The sequence below is a fragment of the Botryllus schlosseri genome, chromosome 1 (genome assembly GCF_051294905.1).
Source record: "Botryllus schlosseri isolate E-star chromosome 1, Bs_hap1, whole genome shotgun sequence".
Classification (NCBI taxonomy): domain Eukaryota; kingdom Metazoa; phylum Chordata; class Ascidiacea; order Stolidobranchia; family Styelidae; genus Botryllus; species Botryllus schlosseri.
This window is the reverse complement of record NC_137236.1, coordinates 29,252,483-29,268,901: the sequence shown is the minus strand read 5'-3', so window position 1 is coordinate 29,268,901 and position 16,419 is coordinate 29,252,483. Positions and strand designations below refer to the sequence as shown.

The following is a 16,419-nucleotide window of genomic DNA, read 5'->3' as shown; positions in this document are numbered from 1 at the left end:
CATGGATTAGGATTAGCATTTGGGAAACTCGGGTTTGTGAAATGTTGACGGATTTAGATTGGAATACGATCTGGGATTTTTCTTCACTGGATTAGGATTAGGATTGGATTTACAGATTTTCGGGGAGATTGATGTCCTGTGGCGAAGGGCGACAAAGTTTTATGTCCTACCAAAGTTACTTCATGTACTTTGGCACTCATTTCGCGTGTTATTTCTTTCTATTGAATTATTGGCGTAAGACGTAGGCTTTTTTAGTGGAATTCTAATTTTGAATGGGATTACGATTAGGATTGGAATATACAAATTTCTGGATACGATTAGGATTAGGATTTACACGCATTTAGCGTTTTATTTATTTCTACAGAATTATAGGCATAAGACGCAGGCTTTTGATATGAATTCTACGTTTGAATCAGATTAGGATTAGGATTAGGATTTGAAGCTTCGGATTTCGATTTGATCAGGATATGGAAATTTCAAATCCGCTCATCTCTGCAATCAAGGTAATGCAGCGCATCGCATCAACTCAATAACGCGCGGCTGGGAGTCACCATTTCCGTAGTTGAAAATGTTCAACCTCACTGCCAATAATCCGTTTCGAAATTTGTTGAGTAGCGCTGGGGCAGTTGTGTAACCAGGTCACAAGGTTTCGAGTTAAAATCAATCTCACTTTTACCGTGTCGACTTAACTCAAGTTGAGTCATTTTCAATTCACAACAAAGTCAAGTCCGAGTCCAAGTAAGCGTGTAAAACTGTCATTATATTTGCGGTCGCATAAAGTGTACAATATAGGACTATATATGCTTGAATTTTTCATGTTAAGTATACAGTTGTGATGTCATATGTCAATAATGTTTGATACTCGAATACTTGATTCGAAGCCTAATAATCGATTTAGAATCGAATCCCTCGGGTACTCGATTTCGATCAGCCCAAATATTGAGTCAAGTCGGAATCATCAATAACGCTGGCTGACTAGGATATCACGACTATCATTAATGATCTCTGGAGTGGTTTCTGGATTCGAAAAACTATTTCTGATGTATGTACAATGTAAAATACACTTGGTAGTTCAATAAGAAACCACATTCCCACATCTCCAGAAAAACCAGCAGCAAAATAATCAATAAAATTAGCCCGGTGGAATTGAAATCGAAAATCAAGGGTAAAAACCTGAATAAAATCGCACTGATTTATATCAGCCCGATTTAAATTAGATCCCCAGCTGAAACTGGAAGCTTTTGCAGAATTAATCGGTATTTCAGCGTGGACAAAAAAAGCATAGTTATGGTAGAGATTATTTTCTTCAATCCTCGAAATTAAATATGACAAAGCTCGCATTATCTCGTGTGTTTCCATGCAATTTCGCATCGATTTTTTTCAATTGTGACTTTAGCAACGATTTTTATAATTTCGACTGAGGTTTGCAGTAGTGGACGTATTGAATTTAGTAACCAACCGATTTGGAAATTTTGACGATCCAGGATCCGCATACTGACATCAAACGGCGACTTCGACTACTCATGTTTCATTAGAGGTTTATCGTTACTTCGCAAATAGATTCACAACATTGCAATATAGACTTGCCCCTGGACAATTTGTAGGACGGTCAATGTCGGCATGATTCTTGTGATCAGATCAAAGTCTTCATATCCCCTGTCTGCAGTTTTCCACAGCACCAGTTTATCACAATAGATCATGGAACGAATACAAGAGACTTTCAGACTTGGTGATACGGAGGAAGCGCGATAGCGAGGAGCGGATATCATCTGATAGGTACAGGCTTTCGAAACTGATAACACTGTCACACACACATGGAGAGATAATCATAACGACTCATCAACCTATCTTATCTCTGCCTATCCAGCGCAGCTACTCATCAATACCATACAATGGGGTAAGGTTGCATTTAAAACACTTTGTTTAAAACATGTTTTAAACAGTGTTTTAAGCAAATGCCCTGAAAAAAATTATGTAGATACGTCCGAAAAACATGCAGTATGAGCTTACGGACGATTTGCAGCCAAAATAGTCGACGTATACCAGTGGTCGGGAACCTTTTTTGTCCGAAGAGCCATATTGGCCCTATTTTTTCCATCTCAACTCCCAAAGAGACATACCTGCTAATCAACTGTTACGTCACAATTGAAAGTTCTACACGTCATGGTAGCAGTAATTCGAACTCACTAAATGGGATTCCTCGTGTGCGTCACATTTTTTCTGTAAAAACGGGTATGCATTGTAAGAAAATAAAGCTCGAATGAGCGGTAAGGCACAGACGCGCCAAGTCTCACCATTGATAACGCAATTCATCGTAAGTAGCTTACAATTTATTATAACTGATATTAATCGAATGTAACTGTCATCCTGATTCCGAAAATTTAAATACTTATCGACTTCTCAATTGTCAAGGTTGCGCTGCACGCATACATTTTATCGCCGATACCACAGAGCTACTTACTAATCAAGAACGTGGATAGCTATGGCGTTGTTTGTAATTGTGTATGTCACGTCCGCGGCAGTTCATTTCGCGCCGTAGATCAGGAAGACAATGGGACAAAAGACAAAGACAAAACTGCGTTCTGAAATGGGCGTCACCATGTCTGCTATCCTCTTTGATTAATCAACGTGTCGCACAATTCAAGATTTCGAGTCGAGTGCATAGAATTCGCGAGTGGTATTGACCGCCGGCGTGACAGTAACTTAAATTTTATGATTTTGAAAAGAGGGGGACTAAGCCCCTAAACATGACGGCGGCATTATTGTTTTTATCTCTCAAAGACATGTTTATACTGTCACGAGAATAATTATTCCAGCCGTGATGAAAATTTACCAACAAGTCGCTGCAATATTGATCGATTAAGTACAAAAATAAATATTTGACAAAGAGCCATATCTTGTACCCAAAAGAGCCATATATGCAGGGTTGCCATACATGCAGGGTTGCCATACCGTCCTTATTTCTCAGATTTGTCCTTATTTTGAAGGGCCGCGTCTTAGAAAACTCAAATGTCCTTATTTCTAAGAAATGTCCTTATTTTTGACTTGCGTCCTTATTTTGTCTTATTTTCAACAACTATAGAACTACGATCGTTTTCCTCTGGTATCTGTTGTTTCATAATATTGTAAAATTATGCTTATGCGCAAAGCTTTCATGACATCATAAATGAAAGGAACTGGGAGGTAGGGCAGTGAGTGATTGTATTGCACGACACATGTTACCTTCTTTGTCACCTGTCCTTTTATATTATCTTCGTTAATTTGTAATTCAGTGTGCAACTGTGCATGGCTCCCATTCTAAGTCGCGTAAGCCAAGGTGGGTGTCTGATTTCAGAGACTATTCCAAGTCGTTTCAAGACCTTCCTATCTTTCATTGTATCGCAGTCTTGTGGTGTATTAAAATGATGAAATTTTTAATTGAAATAAATTGAAATCTTGCTACAAATAAGGGTAATCCCAGAACTGAGGTGTTGCGAGATCTATGAAGTTTTTGTGAACGAGGAGTTGCTGGAGCAGATCATTTCTGGTGCAAAGTATGGAATGTGATTTATCACGGCTCGTATAAATGCAAAGTATGTACAAAAACGTATGTTTAATTGTGATCTAATTTTTCAACTGTCCTTATTTTTGAGTCCATGTCGATGGCAACCCTGCATATATGGCTGGCGAGCCATAGGTTCCTGTCCACTGCCGTATACGATGCGGGTTGACTGGAACCGAAATCGTCGTCGGTAGAACAGTTTTAGCACGTAGATATAGATCATTGGTACGGAATGGGTGTTCTGATGATGAGGACCGCCGACCGTAAATGTGCTACATAACGATGCAGTCCTGGTTAAAGATATTTTTGGTCTGTTTATGACAGTGGTCGGAAGCCCTTTTCGTCGAAGGAGCCATTTTTCGCCTATATTTTCAATTGTCCATGTCAATCCACAGTGGCGTCACAATTAAAGTTCGTGACGCCATGACTAATAAAAAAGCATATTTTAAATAAGGTCCTGGTTTTAAACATGCTTGTTTTAAATTGATTTTTGTTTTAAATGCAACCCTACGTAAAATGGGGTAAGTTTGAACCAGAACAATGCTATGTCGGCTCAATTGTATCACAAGAGGAGTTACGCAGACAAGACCCCCACGTTGGGTTTTATTTTATTGAGTAATAACACCTCAAAATGTGACAATTGCCGCGACTTAGATCAATGGCGCATAACTAATTTTGACCGCGGATCACATCAAACTATTGACTGCCTTCGACTAAGCGGATATCTTGAAGGTGTAACTTCTGATATAAAACAAATATAAGAACACAGCGCCTGTGAGTATTTGCGGCTAGGTAGCTTTATTAACATTGGATAGATATTTTCGAAAGGGTTGATGGTATACGCGGTAGATACAGAATTCATGCGGTCAAAGTGAGCGTTGCTGCTCAAGTGGAAGTAGAAGTATAGCACCGTGAGTTTAAACCCAATTACAAGTAGAAGTAGCAATTTTCTATAGATGTCAAAACTCTTTGAAGAGCTTCTTGGAGGTACAGAACTTCACTATACAATTGAGTAGTATATTCATATTGAACTGAACCCGAATATTTTCAGATGACACTCGTCAGGGGTAATCGTCAGCAACTAAGTAGAGAATTGTGAAGAACATCGTATGTCAACAATCGTATCACAAAATATGACGTCACCGGCATGAAATTACGAATAACCGTCGCGAAGAGAGGGCCAGTCCAACATCATAGGTGCGGGATTGCACGTAGCCGGTTTTCCTGCATTAAAAGTGATCGAAATGAATTGTCATCGTGACAAACAGAGCCTAACTCAGAGTTATATCGTGGTTGTAAATTCTACGTTCCTACGTGCATGAATAATTTGGATTAAAATGATGTGCTTGATTTATACCGCGGTATAAGTCTAAGGTAGGTTTTCGTTTCGTGTGCCATGGTTGTACATTCACACCCGTTTATCAGGGGTGGTACACGGGTGAAAATACACAATCTCTTCTCCAAGACGGGCCAAATGTGAAGCAGAAGATACGGTGGCGGGACAGACGTGCAGTTTTATATCTATATTGAAGTCAGTGAATTTACATTGTTAAAATGTTAACGCATGCTGATAACTGGACCTGCTAATATTAGGCTGCGTCCCGAGCTTTGTCTGGCTTGATAAGATAGCACCGCTGTTTTGCTAGCTTCGCATGCAGGTCTCCACATTAGCCGAATGTATGTATTTCGCGGCATGATTTTTCACATAATGCTGACTCGAATTATATTCCCTAAACACAGAGACCCGGTCGGTACTCATCATACAATTAAAAGACTGGTTCACGGCTGTCTTCAGTAATCAAATATTACGTGAACACTCCAAATTCAGTGTAAATGTCGCCATCAGTCGCACTGCTCATTGCTTGACATAACATCGTTTATGAGCGAGGTGGGGATGACCGCTAATCATGTCTACTAATGGCATTATCTTACGACTTGGGATTTGGAAACATATGACATTACAGTTTGAACATGTATTACTCATACGACGTACGTAGGTTATGTAATAATAAATAATGGTACATAATAAACTAGACTTCAAAGTAAGCGCATGTCCAGTTCAGTTTATACTGCCTTAGTTTTGGTCCACACATTAACACTAATAATTGAACTGTGTGGTCTCAATTCCAAAGAACTTTCCGCGGGCCGCAAGTATCACGTTGCAGGCCGCGCAATGTCCAGTTCTGCCGTAGGCCGAAATAAACTATTTCACATGCGATATCTTTGAATAATCCAGTGATGGTTGTTGATCGCTGTATGGAGTTACTCTCATTCTGCTATCATCTCCAACATAGGAAACCTCCCTCTTCAAACAATGAAATATATGCGTATAGTCTGATTACAAGTCTCAGTCTCAATGCAATCAATATTTGCATTACAGTGCGGCTAATTACTCCCGACGGCTTCCGGACACCCTGCTGCGTCAGCACTCAATAACTGAGAGAAATCTTGACGCTTTGGTTGGGAGTCGGCCTATATGTATAGCGAGGTATTCCTGAAGATTTCATTTGCGAGGAGTTCAGTGGCCCCAAACAAACCTAATAGACTTACGGACGATATAGCCTCCAACACGCGCTTAGGAGTCGCAGAGAATCGCAGCACGTTTGGTAGTGTAATCTTGAAATATCATTGGGCATCTCGTTTTAGCCAGTTAGGATCGTTGTAAGTCGATCGATATTCGTTTCGCCGATCTGTAGAAGGATAGAGGCAACGCTGCGAATAAAATATATATTTGGTGTGCTATTTACCAACTTGTCCGTCGTCTGCTATCAAGGTTATAATAGAGAATTGACAAATATTCAGTCGGCTATGGATATTAGTTATAAATGTCGCCGGACCCTGTTTAGAATGGAAAGTACGCTGATTGACAGCTCTGAAGGTAATTTTCGTTCTCTGTCGCTATGTAGTTGATTAGAAATGTGGTTGATTTTCGCGACATTGCGATGCCTCATATATGCAATCTGAAATTTCTGCATACATCCAGGCACAGCCAATTAGCGGGGCTTTCGACTAGATAAGGCTTCGTTACATTTGTGTGGGTCTGTGTGTGTGTGTTCAACGTGGTGGTCAAATTAGTTATCGTTGGTACTCAAGAAGATTTATCATCGTAAATTTTTTCTCAAGTTTAGGGAGAAGTGTAATTTCCCGAAATTAATTCCAAGGATTGTAGTAAATAATTTTGGTCGACCGTCGCATTACCAATTACCGGGCACATCTTCACGACTGCCGTATTCTCCTCCCGACTAACTCAAAATGTTCAATTACACTAAAAATATACGTAATCTTAGAAAAGAAATTATGTTACCGTGATAGAGGGGCCTTTTCGAGTTGGTAGGACAATTTTACTGAGTAGTGATGAAAACATACCCTAAAACTTTCTCATTTACAAAGTCCAAAAAGTAAGTAGTTTTGCTTAAAAATCTTCTTAGCATAGCCTAAAAATCTGTTTAGCATAGAAGTGCAAGTCGTCTGAATGCATATCCACATCATGACGCAAAACCTACAGAAGTACTCCGTAAAAATACTATAGAATTTCGTTATTGCCTACTTGTGGTGTGTGTAACTCATCATGTGAGACGGATAAGTGAACAGGGCTGTGATGACTCTAGCCATTACTCGAAAGAGTCGCAATTTTCAGGTGATTCGACTCGACCCGAGTCAATTTCCTCGAAACCAAATCGTGTCGCAGCTACGAAACAACCGAAGAAAATCATGACCACCCCGACATTGCGAGACCTTCTCCAGCGATTAAAATAGGTTGCCATAAGCATGATACAGTGAATGAATTGACATAGTTGACCAAGATAGCTGGCTCCAAATTGTTTACATTTCTATTTTTAGCCGCAGTGACCGAAGACTCGCTATACATCTACAGTTTGGATGGAAACAGTAGTAGTCTGGCGGATGCAGATGAAGACAACGTTGAAACTGGAAGCTTTGACAGAATGAACAGGTATTTCAGCGTGTACAAAAGGTCCCAATAGATTATGCTCTTTGTGTATTGAAATCAAACAAAGTTCACAATATCCCGTGCGTCACCAATTTCACAACGATGTTTTTAATTTCGCCTGAGGTTTGCTGTCGTAGACGTATTGAATAGTGTCCAACTCATTTGGAAGTATAGGAAATGCACAGTCCATATAGTGGCTACTTATCGACAAAACGTGTTTAAGCTCATTTCCCGTGAACAACATTTACGGTGCCAGCAGAGTTTAATGGCATCGTGATTAGACAAATGCGTCAAAATTGCTCGTTTAATCTTCTTTTATTTTTATTGCAGGAATGCATACGACAACACACCTGATGTCGATAACAGTTCAGTCCCTGGCGAGTTGAATATAAAGTCGAATCCGCTTAATTCGGAAGCTTTGGTGCCGTTCACATTTGGCCGAATTAGGAAAACAAAACCACTTCGTCCGAATTAAGCGGAAAATCAATTTCCCGTTCAATTGTTCGTTTCATGGTCATGCGTGACGGCGGAAAACGCATTAAAACACTGTACCATTGCAGTAATCGGCACTGCTCGCATAAAACGCTCCAGAGTTCCATACTTTCAGATTCGTTGTATCGTACAATATTGCGGTATTATAATAGAAGAATTACCAAATAATCGAGTACCAACAAGAATTTAATAAATGCAGTCCAAAATTTTCGTCGCGCTTCGAACGAAATAGATATGGAATGACAGTTTTGTTTCACAAAAATGGCGGTCAATAAAATTTATGTAGCGGGTGGCGTGGTGCCTTTCAAACCGCATTGTCGCCCATACGACATGTTTTCATGACACTAAATGTTCCAGCAAAACGTTGGGTACGATATGTATCGCAATCTAACAACACATGCACTTCTCCATCTTGCTCTTCGCCTAACTATGGGCTAATACTGTAATACGAGGGAGGGCGCCATTCCATGACATTTTCTGAAATGAGTTGCTGGGGTTAAAAGTTAAAAACCGTGTTCCGTAGCAAAAGTATCTTTTGCATCCTCTGATTTGGTCGAATTCTTGTAAAATTAGATCCTCCTGGGATGCAGCAGCACGAATCCATCTCTCCGCATCCTCCACATTGCTCAGTTTTCAGCTTTCCACCATGACCATGAGAGCATATTTATGGCGGCATTTCACAACTACTTACTTACTTAAGTATATCTTCCAACCGTCCAATTCTGACTCTGGTTGTTTTTACACACTTACTTAGCACAGCTGGAAGCAATACACTATATAGTAGTATACAATCAGGACCATTTGATATGTCTAAATCTTTCGTATAGTGCTGCTGCCTTGAACAAATTATTGCCTTACTCGAACCAACATAGCCAATATGAATGTACATGGTCTGGTCGCCGATGATTCGAGTGTGTATACTCTTTTCCCTCCCACCCATCATAAGCACGGATATTAGATCAGGCTCACCAACTAATCTCCATGTTTTACAGACTTGCCGCAACTTAGTAAACCGCCGGTTGGCTCGAGCACGCCTATTCGCCACGAGAAGGTATCCAGCAAAGTAGCCAGGATTACGGAAAAGTCAATGAGAATGGAAGACTCAATAGTGAGGACTGAGATCATGCTTGCCCAACGGGAGTCGCGCTACAAACAGCAAGAAGACCTGTTTCTCAAGTTAATACGATTGGAAATTGCGCAATTCATCATCTTGGCCAAGCTTGAGCGATTAAAAATTGCACAATTCAAGAGTTCGATCCTCAAGCAGGCAACGATGTTGAACCCTCCGAGCATAACAACGTCTTAACAAACTCTTGGCTGGTTTTGTATCACTGTCTTCTCATTGTCATCCAAATTTCGAATTTCATAGATTAGTCAGAACCATACAGCATTGATGACCGTTATAGAGGTTCTATGGTTATATTGATGTCCTGGAATAATTTTGACTTCGTAAACAATTTGGAAATTTTTTGACCTAACGCTACAATTTTGACAAAATTTTGCATCGCCTATTCATCATATATGTCACGTCTAGGGTTGCATTTACAACAAATGGTTGTTTAAAACACTTTCTTTAAAACACGTTTTAAGCAGAAGCCTTCAAAGAATTTTTTTAAGTTGTAAAATTATGCCATAATTGTATAAATCCTTTCCAAAAAACATGTTGTATGAGCCTAGGGACGATTATCACCCGATATAGCCGGCGTATACGATTTGGGATGATTGGAACCATCAAAATCGCCGGTTCATCAGCTATAGTACGTAGATATTTCGTCAAGGGAGCTTTATTTGGCCCATACTTTCAGTTGCCAATGTCAATACACTATGACGTCATAATTGAATATAAGTGGCGTCATGGCTTAAAAAAAAATGTTTCGAACAGGGCCTAGTTTTAAACATGTTTGTTTTAAATTGATTTTTGTTATAAATGCAACCCTAGTCACGTCACATCATTGGTGTGTTATTGGTTTTGCCCACTATATTCCAGATATCTACCAAAGGATTCAGTGCGGTAGTGCGTGAAGTTATTTTACCCAACCTATACTGAAAGCCCGACATTTGTGACCTATTTTTCAAAGATAGCGATTGATTATGGTTATAATAAAAAGCATGTAATTTTTGTATATATGCGCGAAGCTCAGTACCCCAGCCTTGGGTCGCCTGAATTTGTAACCCGGTTGCGAAGGATGATTGCGGATAGCGCTTTTCGGATAGAAACTGAAGAGTTTGACCCGAAGGAACTCAAACTCGCAACCTCTCGACTGGACGTCGGACGCGTTGTTCATTTAGGCCGCACGGTGCGTATCAGAACCGACAACTTTTGTCTTTAGAATTGATTGCATAGCCGTATAAAGTAGTAAAGCTACCTTATCAAACCCGCATTGTGGGTCCGAAATTTCTGACCTGCTGTTTCAAATAACAAATTGAGGCCTGTACGCAGTTGGAGGAGAAACTAAAGAATATGACCTCGAAGGGACTCGAACCCTCAATCTTCTGATTCGTAGTCAGACGCCTTGTCCATTGGGCCACGAGGCCGCGCGTTGAGCAAGGACTTTGCGGGATAGCAGTTCAGTAGCCTATATTGATATGCGATCAGGATTTTGATGACCATTCCTGCAAAATGTCGTATTAACCGAAATACGATTACATGGAAAAGTTATCACGAGTATTTATCATATATGATCGCCGAACTTTACTGTCAGAACAGATACAATTGTGTAGGTGCGCCTGTGCGTGGCTCTACGTATCCCAAGCTATTTCACGAGTTCGAACTTCGTGATATGCTTGCGAGGATGATGAACATAGCCATGTGTTTTCGAGTTAAACTTTCAATGATGAACCCGAAAGGGCTGCAATCCTCACTTCGAAGACTTATACATTATGCCACGTGATCATACAGGTGTAAACCAGAACTTCTGAACTTCAAAGTTTGAATGGGTGTGCTGGACGGGTGTTCGTGGGAGACTCTACGTGTTTCTGAAAGATAAGACAGTGAGGTTCGTGTATATTTTGTATAAACTAAAAGTGTGACCCCGAAGGGACTCGAACCCTCAATCTTCTGATTCGAAGTCAAACGCCTTATTCATTAGGCCACGAGGCCGCGCTGGAGGCACATGGATCTGTGAGCATGGATGAATGACGACCATGTTAAATCCAGTTGGTATGACAAGTTCATACATGAAAGTGATGCAAATCCACACCAAAACCACTTTCTAATTTCAAGAAGTATTTTGTCTTGCATAGAGCCCGTTAAGGGTTGAGTATAGTCTAAAAACATAACCACTTGAGTACGTGGTGCATGTAACACGAGAAATGGTCTGTTTTGTACATGAGCCATCACGCTCACTGGCGCCCATTGTGACGACTTTGCCCTCGTGGTTTCAGAGGCATTTTCCTTCCAGTCGTTTGCTTATTCATGTGACTCATTGAGTGATTTGTAGTTATTTGAACTAGGAATTAGGGAGAATAGGTTGTAATTTGACATTGTTATGCTGATTCACTTCATCGCATTGGTATTGTATTTAGATATTAGATTAGCCTAGGGAGTTGACTGTTGTTAACCTGTTGCGACTGTACCTTAAATTGGCGTGAACTTTAGTTAGCCATTAAATTACTTTCCTATCTATAAACCAGTGGTTTATATTGACAGGGTCTCAAGGGTAGATCTTGATAGGCAGGAAGTGATCACGAGCAAGGGAGGGTTGCGACCGAGTTGGCAAGCTTCCCGACGAGCCAAACTTATATAGCCAAATATCCAATCCAATTATAACGTACGGTCGTTGACTAGGCAACGACTAAACGTACGTTACATTGCAGATATCAAATACCTACTTGTGTACTCCGAACAAAGTAATGATATTTCGTTACTGAGAAGACAGACCACATCTGGTAGAAAATTCATCAGGACATACGGACAATAAATGTACATTACTTGATCAGAAGAGCGCAACGATTTCTCGTCACAAATAGCTCGAAACCAGGTCTAGTCGCAGCCACAAAACAACCGAGCAACATGATGATAACCATACTTTAAGAGGATACATTCTCACAGCAGGTAAAAATAGCTATCTGAGCCACTCATGGAGTATATTGGCATACCTTATACCAGGGGTTCTTGAAGTATGGTTCGCAACTCAAACATGGGTCGCGACGGGTGTATAATGTTGGGTCCCGATGGCATCAGAGCTATCCTGTATGTATATATATTATTTCTTGAATTTCTTCCAACGACTTTTTTCCCGCTTCGCGCGATATCCTGTGGGTAGTCTGTACCGTATAAATATCCAAGGTCACAGTGTTGGGTAAGTTAGCCAATAAGAGAGCCACATAGAAAAATCAATACTACTATATGGCATGATCGTGAAATTGCCCCGACATTTGTAATACACAAATTGGTTTGATTCATGATAAGATTTGCGCGACATTGGTTGCTCATAAAAATACCGTCAAAGACCGTTGGTGTACTGTCGGAGACCGCTTTAGTTTAGGGGTGTGCAACGAGTGGGCGCGGCAAAATGAGGCACAGCTATCTTGAGGCCAGCCCTTCCACACCGGGACGTATGAAGACATGTCGTTTTGACCAACATATGGCTGGGCAAAGTGCGGTGCCAAAAAGTTCGGTGGCGATACAATCTAAAATGACCGTCCTGGTTGGCAGAAACCTTCGATATTGATATGTTAGGTCGTCCAAATGGTCGGCGCCGAATAATTCCGTCTTGCAATCTGAGTACACAGTAGTAGGCCTACAAATGCTACCCAGAGAGAAAAAATAATGCACCTCAATTTGAAATCGCGTACGTTAGACATGTTTCATGGAGCTTCGTGCATTGCGTACAACTGCTCTAGCGTAGCAGTATAACATAACAAAAATGCATTTGGATCGCGGTTTAAACAGTTTAAAAACCACTGCCTTATACCAAGAAAGCTGGCTGCGAATGGTATTTTCTTACGTTTATCCGTGGCAACCGAGAATCGCTATGCATCTACGGTTTCGAGGGAAATAGTAGCAACCCGATAGATGTAGACTAGGCGATTGATGACAACACTGAAACCAAGAGGTTATCTTGCTGTCCTTCTTGAAATCGCATGTGACAAAGTTCAAAGGATTTTCTATGGTACTGACTTCGCATCGAGCTCTCTCATATCGGCCTAGGGGGCCCAACCTTTTGCCATTCACCGCCGCTTTTACGGTTGCATCTATATACTCCATACAGCAGTGGTTATCAACTGGGGTCCGGGTCAGCTGTGTTAAAGCCGATGTTATATATTACTGACACCCGCACGAATCAAGTCATGCAGTCGGTACGGGGTCAATCACTACCACAGAACTATTTTCCAGTAAATACGTAACATTTTAAAATTCTATTCTTGATCTCTGTAATTTGTCCTTTGATATAACCAGTTAGATCGTTAGAACGAAATTACCGATTATCTTGAAAACTGAGGAATATGTTTCTCAGCATAATGGTCTAAGACAGAGGTCTCAAACACGCGGCCCGCGAGAGCATTTTGTGCGGCCCGCGACGACATTTGGGAATTTCAAGTATTCAACAATATATTCAAGTGCGATATATCTTTTATAGGTATGAGAACTTACATTTCACCATAAAAATACTATGAAAATCACTGACATCTCAACAAACTTCACTATCACATCACTTTTAAAAGCTACCATGTGGTAGAAGATCGGCTATTACGTCACATTTCTAGTTCATGACGATAAAACATGATCCGTTGATGATTCGTGACGTATAGTTGGTTACATACTGGGTGGTTACATACTAGGTGTTGTTTGTTCTCCTTATCGATGTCATTATCGGTGGCGAGTAGGGTAGTAGTACGCTCTACAGCTGTAACACCAATGAATTATTCGACGATTGAACATTTCTATTCCAGGGGTTCTTAACTAGGGTCCGTAGACCCCAATCGGGGTACGAAGCACCACATCAGGGTGTGCGAGATGAATTGTGGGATTAGGCCTATATGCTGTGGAATATGTTATTGGCCAATTTAATTCAACTGGAAAATAGCATTCGCGCCACGGGCGATTTTATGTGAATGCGCTTTCTGATTTTAATATAGGTACCATCAGAAATTATGTTGAAAATTGACAGGGGCTACGAGAAATCTCATTGGAAGCACAAGGGGTACGATCGCTAAAAAGATTAAGAAGCAATGCTATTACTATGGCTCAATAATGATTATTTTTAAGTTGTTATTGATATGTTCGAATAATAATCGAAGGCAAAATCGAACGCTGATTTAATTTGAAGTTGGCAATGACAATAACAATAGCCTACACTTATCACGACTTTATCAAAACCGGGATTAAGCTACCATGCTCAAATGTCTGATATCAGATCAATCTTCAGTAGATTTTAAAATATTCAACATAAAATTGTGGCACGTCAAAGGACCTCTAACTCAATAATTAAAAAAATTATGCCCGGCACAAAAACAATTTTATTCAAATATTTGAAACTGTGATTCTTCCGTGTCAAGCGTGAATAATGCAATCGTAAATTAAATTTCATCGATGTTTGTGGAATGCCTGTCTGTAAGTTCCCGTCAAATAAGGCCTACTTGGAAGTTATACATTGAATATCCCTATTATTGATGCTGCGGCCCGCGGCGTCATCAAAAACTAGAAAATGGCCCGCGAGCACATTTGAGTTTGAGACCTCTGGTCTAAGAGAACCGAACGTGTCTGCGCAAATCGTGTGTATCAACAAATGATGTAACGCACACGGCATCTTTCAGCTATATACTCGACGGCTGGTCTGTCGCGACAGCGGATTTCTGTTCTAATGAAATAATTAATGTGATTTCACAAAATGGCCTCTTAATTTAAATACTTCGGAAACTTCTCAATATACGGACTCGTATCAATCGATAGATACTACGTGCAGACTTTTCCGAACGCAGTGCACATGTTCGGCTCAACTCTGACTAATTTGGTAAAGTATTCAAACATCAGGGTATAGTATATGGTACAATACAAACATGCGGGTTTTGCACCCCTTCGACGAACTGGAGCCTTTTTGTCATATTGTTAAAACAATCTCTGTAAGCAAGCATTTTTCACTCTCGGAAAATACGCTATCTTTTGGATAGGAGTACTAGATGGTTTTTATAAAGACCTGGTAATCCAAGCACTACGCGTTCATGTACAAGACCCAACAACTTATTCGGTCGAAAATGGTTTTAGTGCGCTATAGTCGAAATCAAAACAAAGAAAAATAGTTGTCTTTTTAATGAGACACTTGATTGCCTAAACCAGCAGTAGCCTACTTGTTGCACATCTGAAAAAAATATTATTAGGTTTCTTCATTTTTTTATAACAATTTTCGGTTGGTTTACGCGACTAAAATTTTTATACAACAAAACTGCAGGTGATGCTCAGAAAGGTTGAAAAGCATTGACCTAGTGTAGCGAAGGATCTATACCTCATGTCCCTCTCCTACAGGAGTATAGCATTCGACCTACCATATACCTGAAAGTATAAACCGAGTTTAGAAGTTGTCAGAAGCGATATTCGCGAAAGAGGAATATCCGTATACTCCATTCAATACAACCGTTTTACTACAACCGAATATACTCGTAAATATTGAAAATTAGCTTAATATTGTGAATATCTTAGAATAATTTGCTAAATTCATCGATGAAATTAGTTAACTTGTGGTGCAAAAGTCCTTCGTTGCTATAAGTACCTGAACATGATTTTAATAATTAATAAAAATATTAATCCCAAATAGAACGAAAATTTTATCTTTTTTAATGCTCACTTTGTATGATTTAGGCCACAATAAATCAGAATATAATAGTTTTACCTCATGGATAAATTTTGTGTCACATAGTGTGACTAAAGCGGAATGCTCGTAATCTAAATCTACATTAATTTGTGAAATGTTTATATGCTTCAATGCTGTAAAAGCACTCGTGTTTATTATCGAGGAGAACAAATGGCTTGATCTCAACGATGCTAACAGATATGTGTGACGTCATTTCGATAGAATCGCGACAGACGAGTCCAAAAATATTGTCACGCATCTCTCGAATACTACGAATGAGAATGACAGTCATCCAGAAATGTCGATTTCAGGCACCCCGTATGTTCATAATCTTTAGCAAATCTTCATCTCCGAGAACCGCAAGAGGTTGGAGTTGGACCCCCACCAAAATCCCTTGTCGCCTGTTTTGCTGAAATGTCCATTCAGATTGCTCCAGGCGCAGCTGTTATACCACCAGGCTCCTTCGCGGTTAATAGCGCAATTCAGTGACGACCGACTATCGTGATCTGCGTCTTTCGTTGAGAATTGTTGATTGTTGTAATATGCGAGACCAGCGCCGGATGCATTCCCGGAGTATCCGGATACGGTCAGTCTGTACTTGTCGGATCCCGGCCCGATTTGGAAATTGCTGAATATTAACAATTGGT

General features: G+C 40.2%; 1 protein-coding gene and 2 non-coding genes across 3 annotated transcripts in view; all 3 read right to left on the bottom strand.

Annotated features, from left to right (window-relative positions):
• Nucleotides 1–10,444: 10,444 nt before the first annotated feature.
• Trnar-acg (transfer RNA arginine (anticodon ACG)) lies at nucleotides 10,445–10,517 on the bottom strand. The gene has a single exon. It is a non-coding gene; the product is annotated as a tRNA-Arg (tRNA).
• Nucleotides 10,518–11,009: 492 nt separating this feature from the next.
• Nucleotides 11,010–11,082, bottom strand: Trnar-ucg (transfer RNA arginine (anticodon UCG)). Its single transcript has one exon. It is a non-coding gene; the product is annotated as a tRNA-Arg (tRNA).
• A 3,865-nt stretch (nucleotides 11,083–14,947) lies between these two features.
• LOC145435071 (microfibril-associated glycoprotein 4-like) overlaps nucleotides 14,948–16,419 on the bottom strand; it is a 489,059-nt gene continuing 487,587 nt past the window's right edge. Inside the window, exon 8 of the mRNA XM_080312356.1 lies at nucleotides 14,948–16,400. Coding sequence (XP_080168482.1) covers nucleotides 16,106–16,400 — 295 coding nt within the window. The 3' untranslated portion in view covers nucleotides 14,948–16,105. The remainder of the gene's footprint in view (nucleotides 16,401–16,419) is intronic.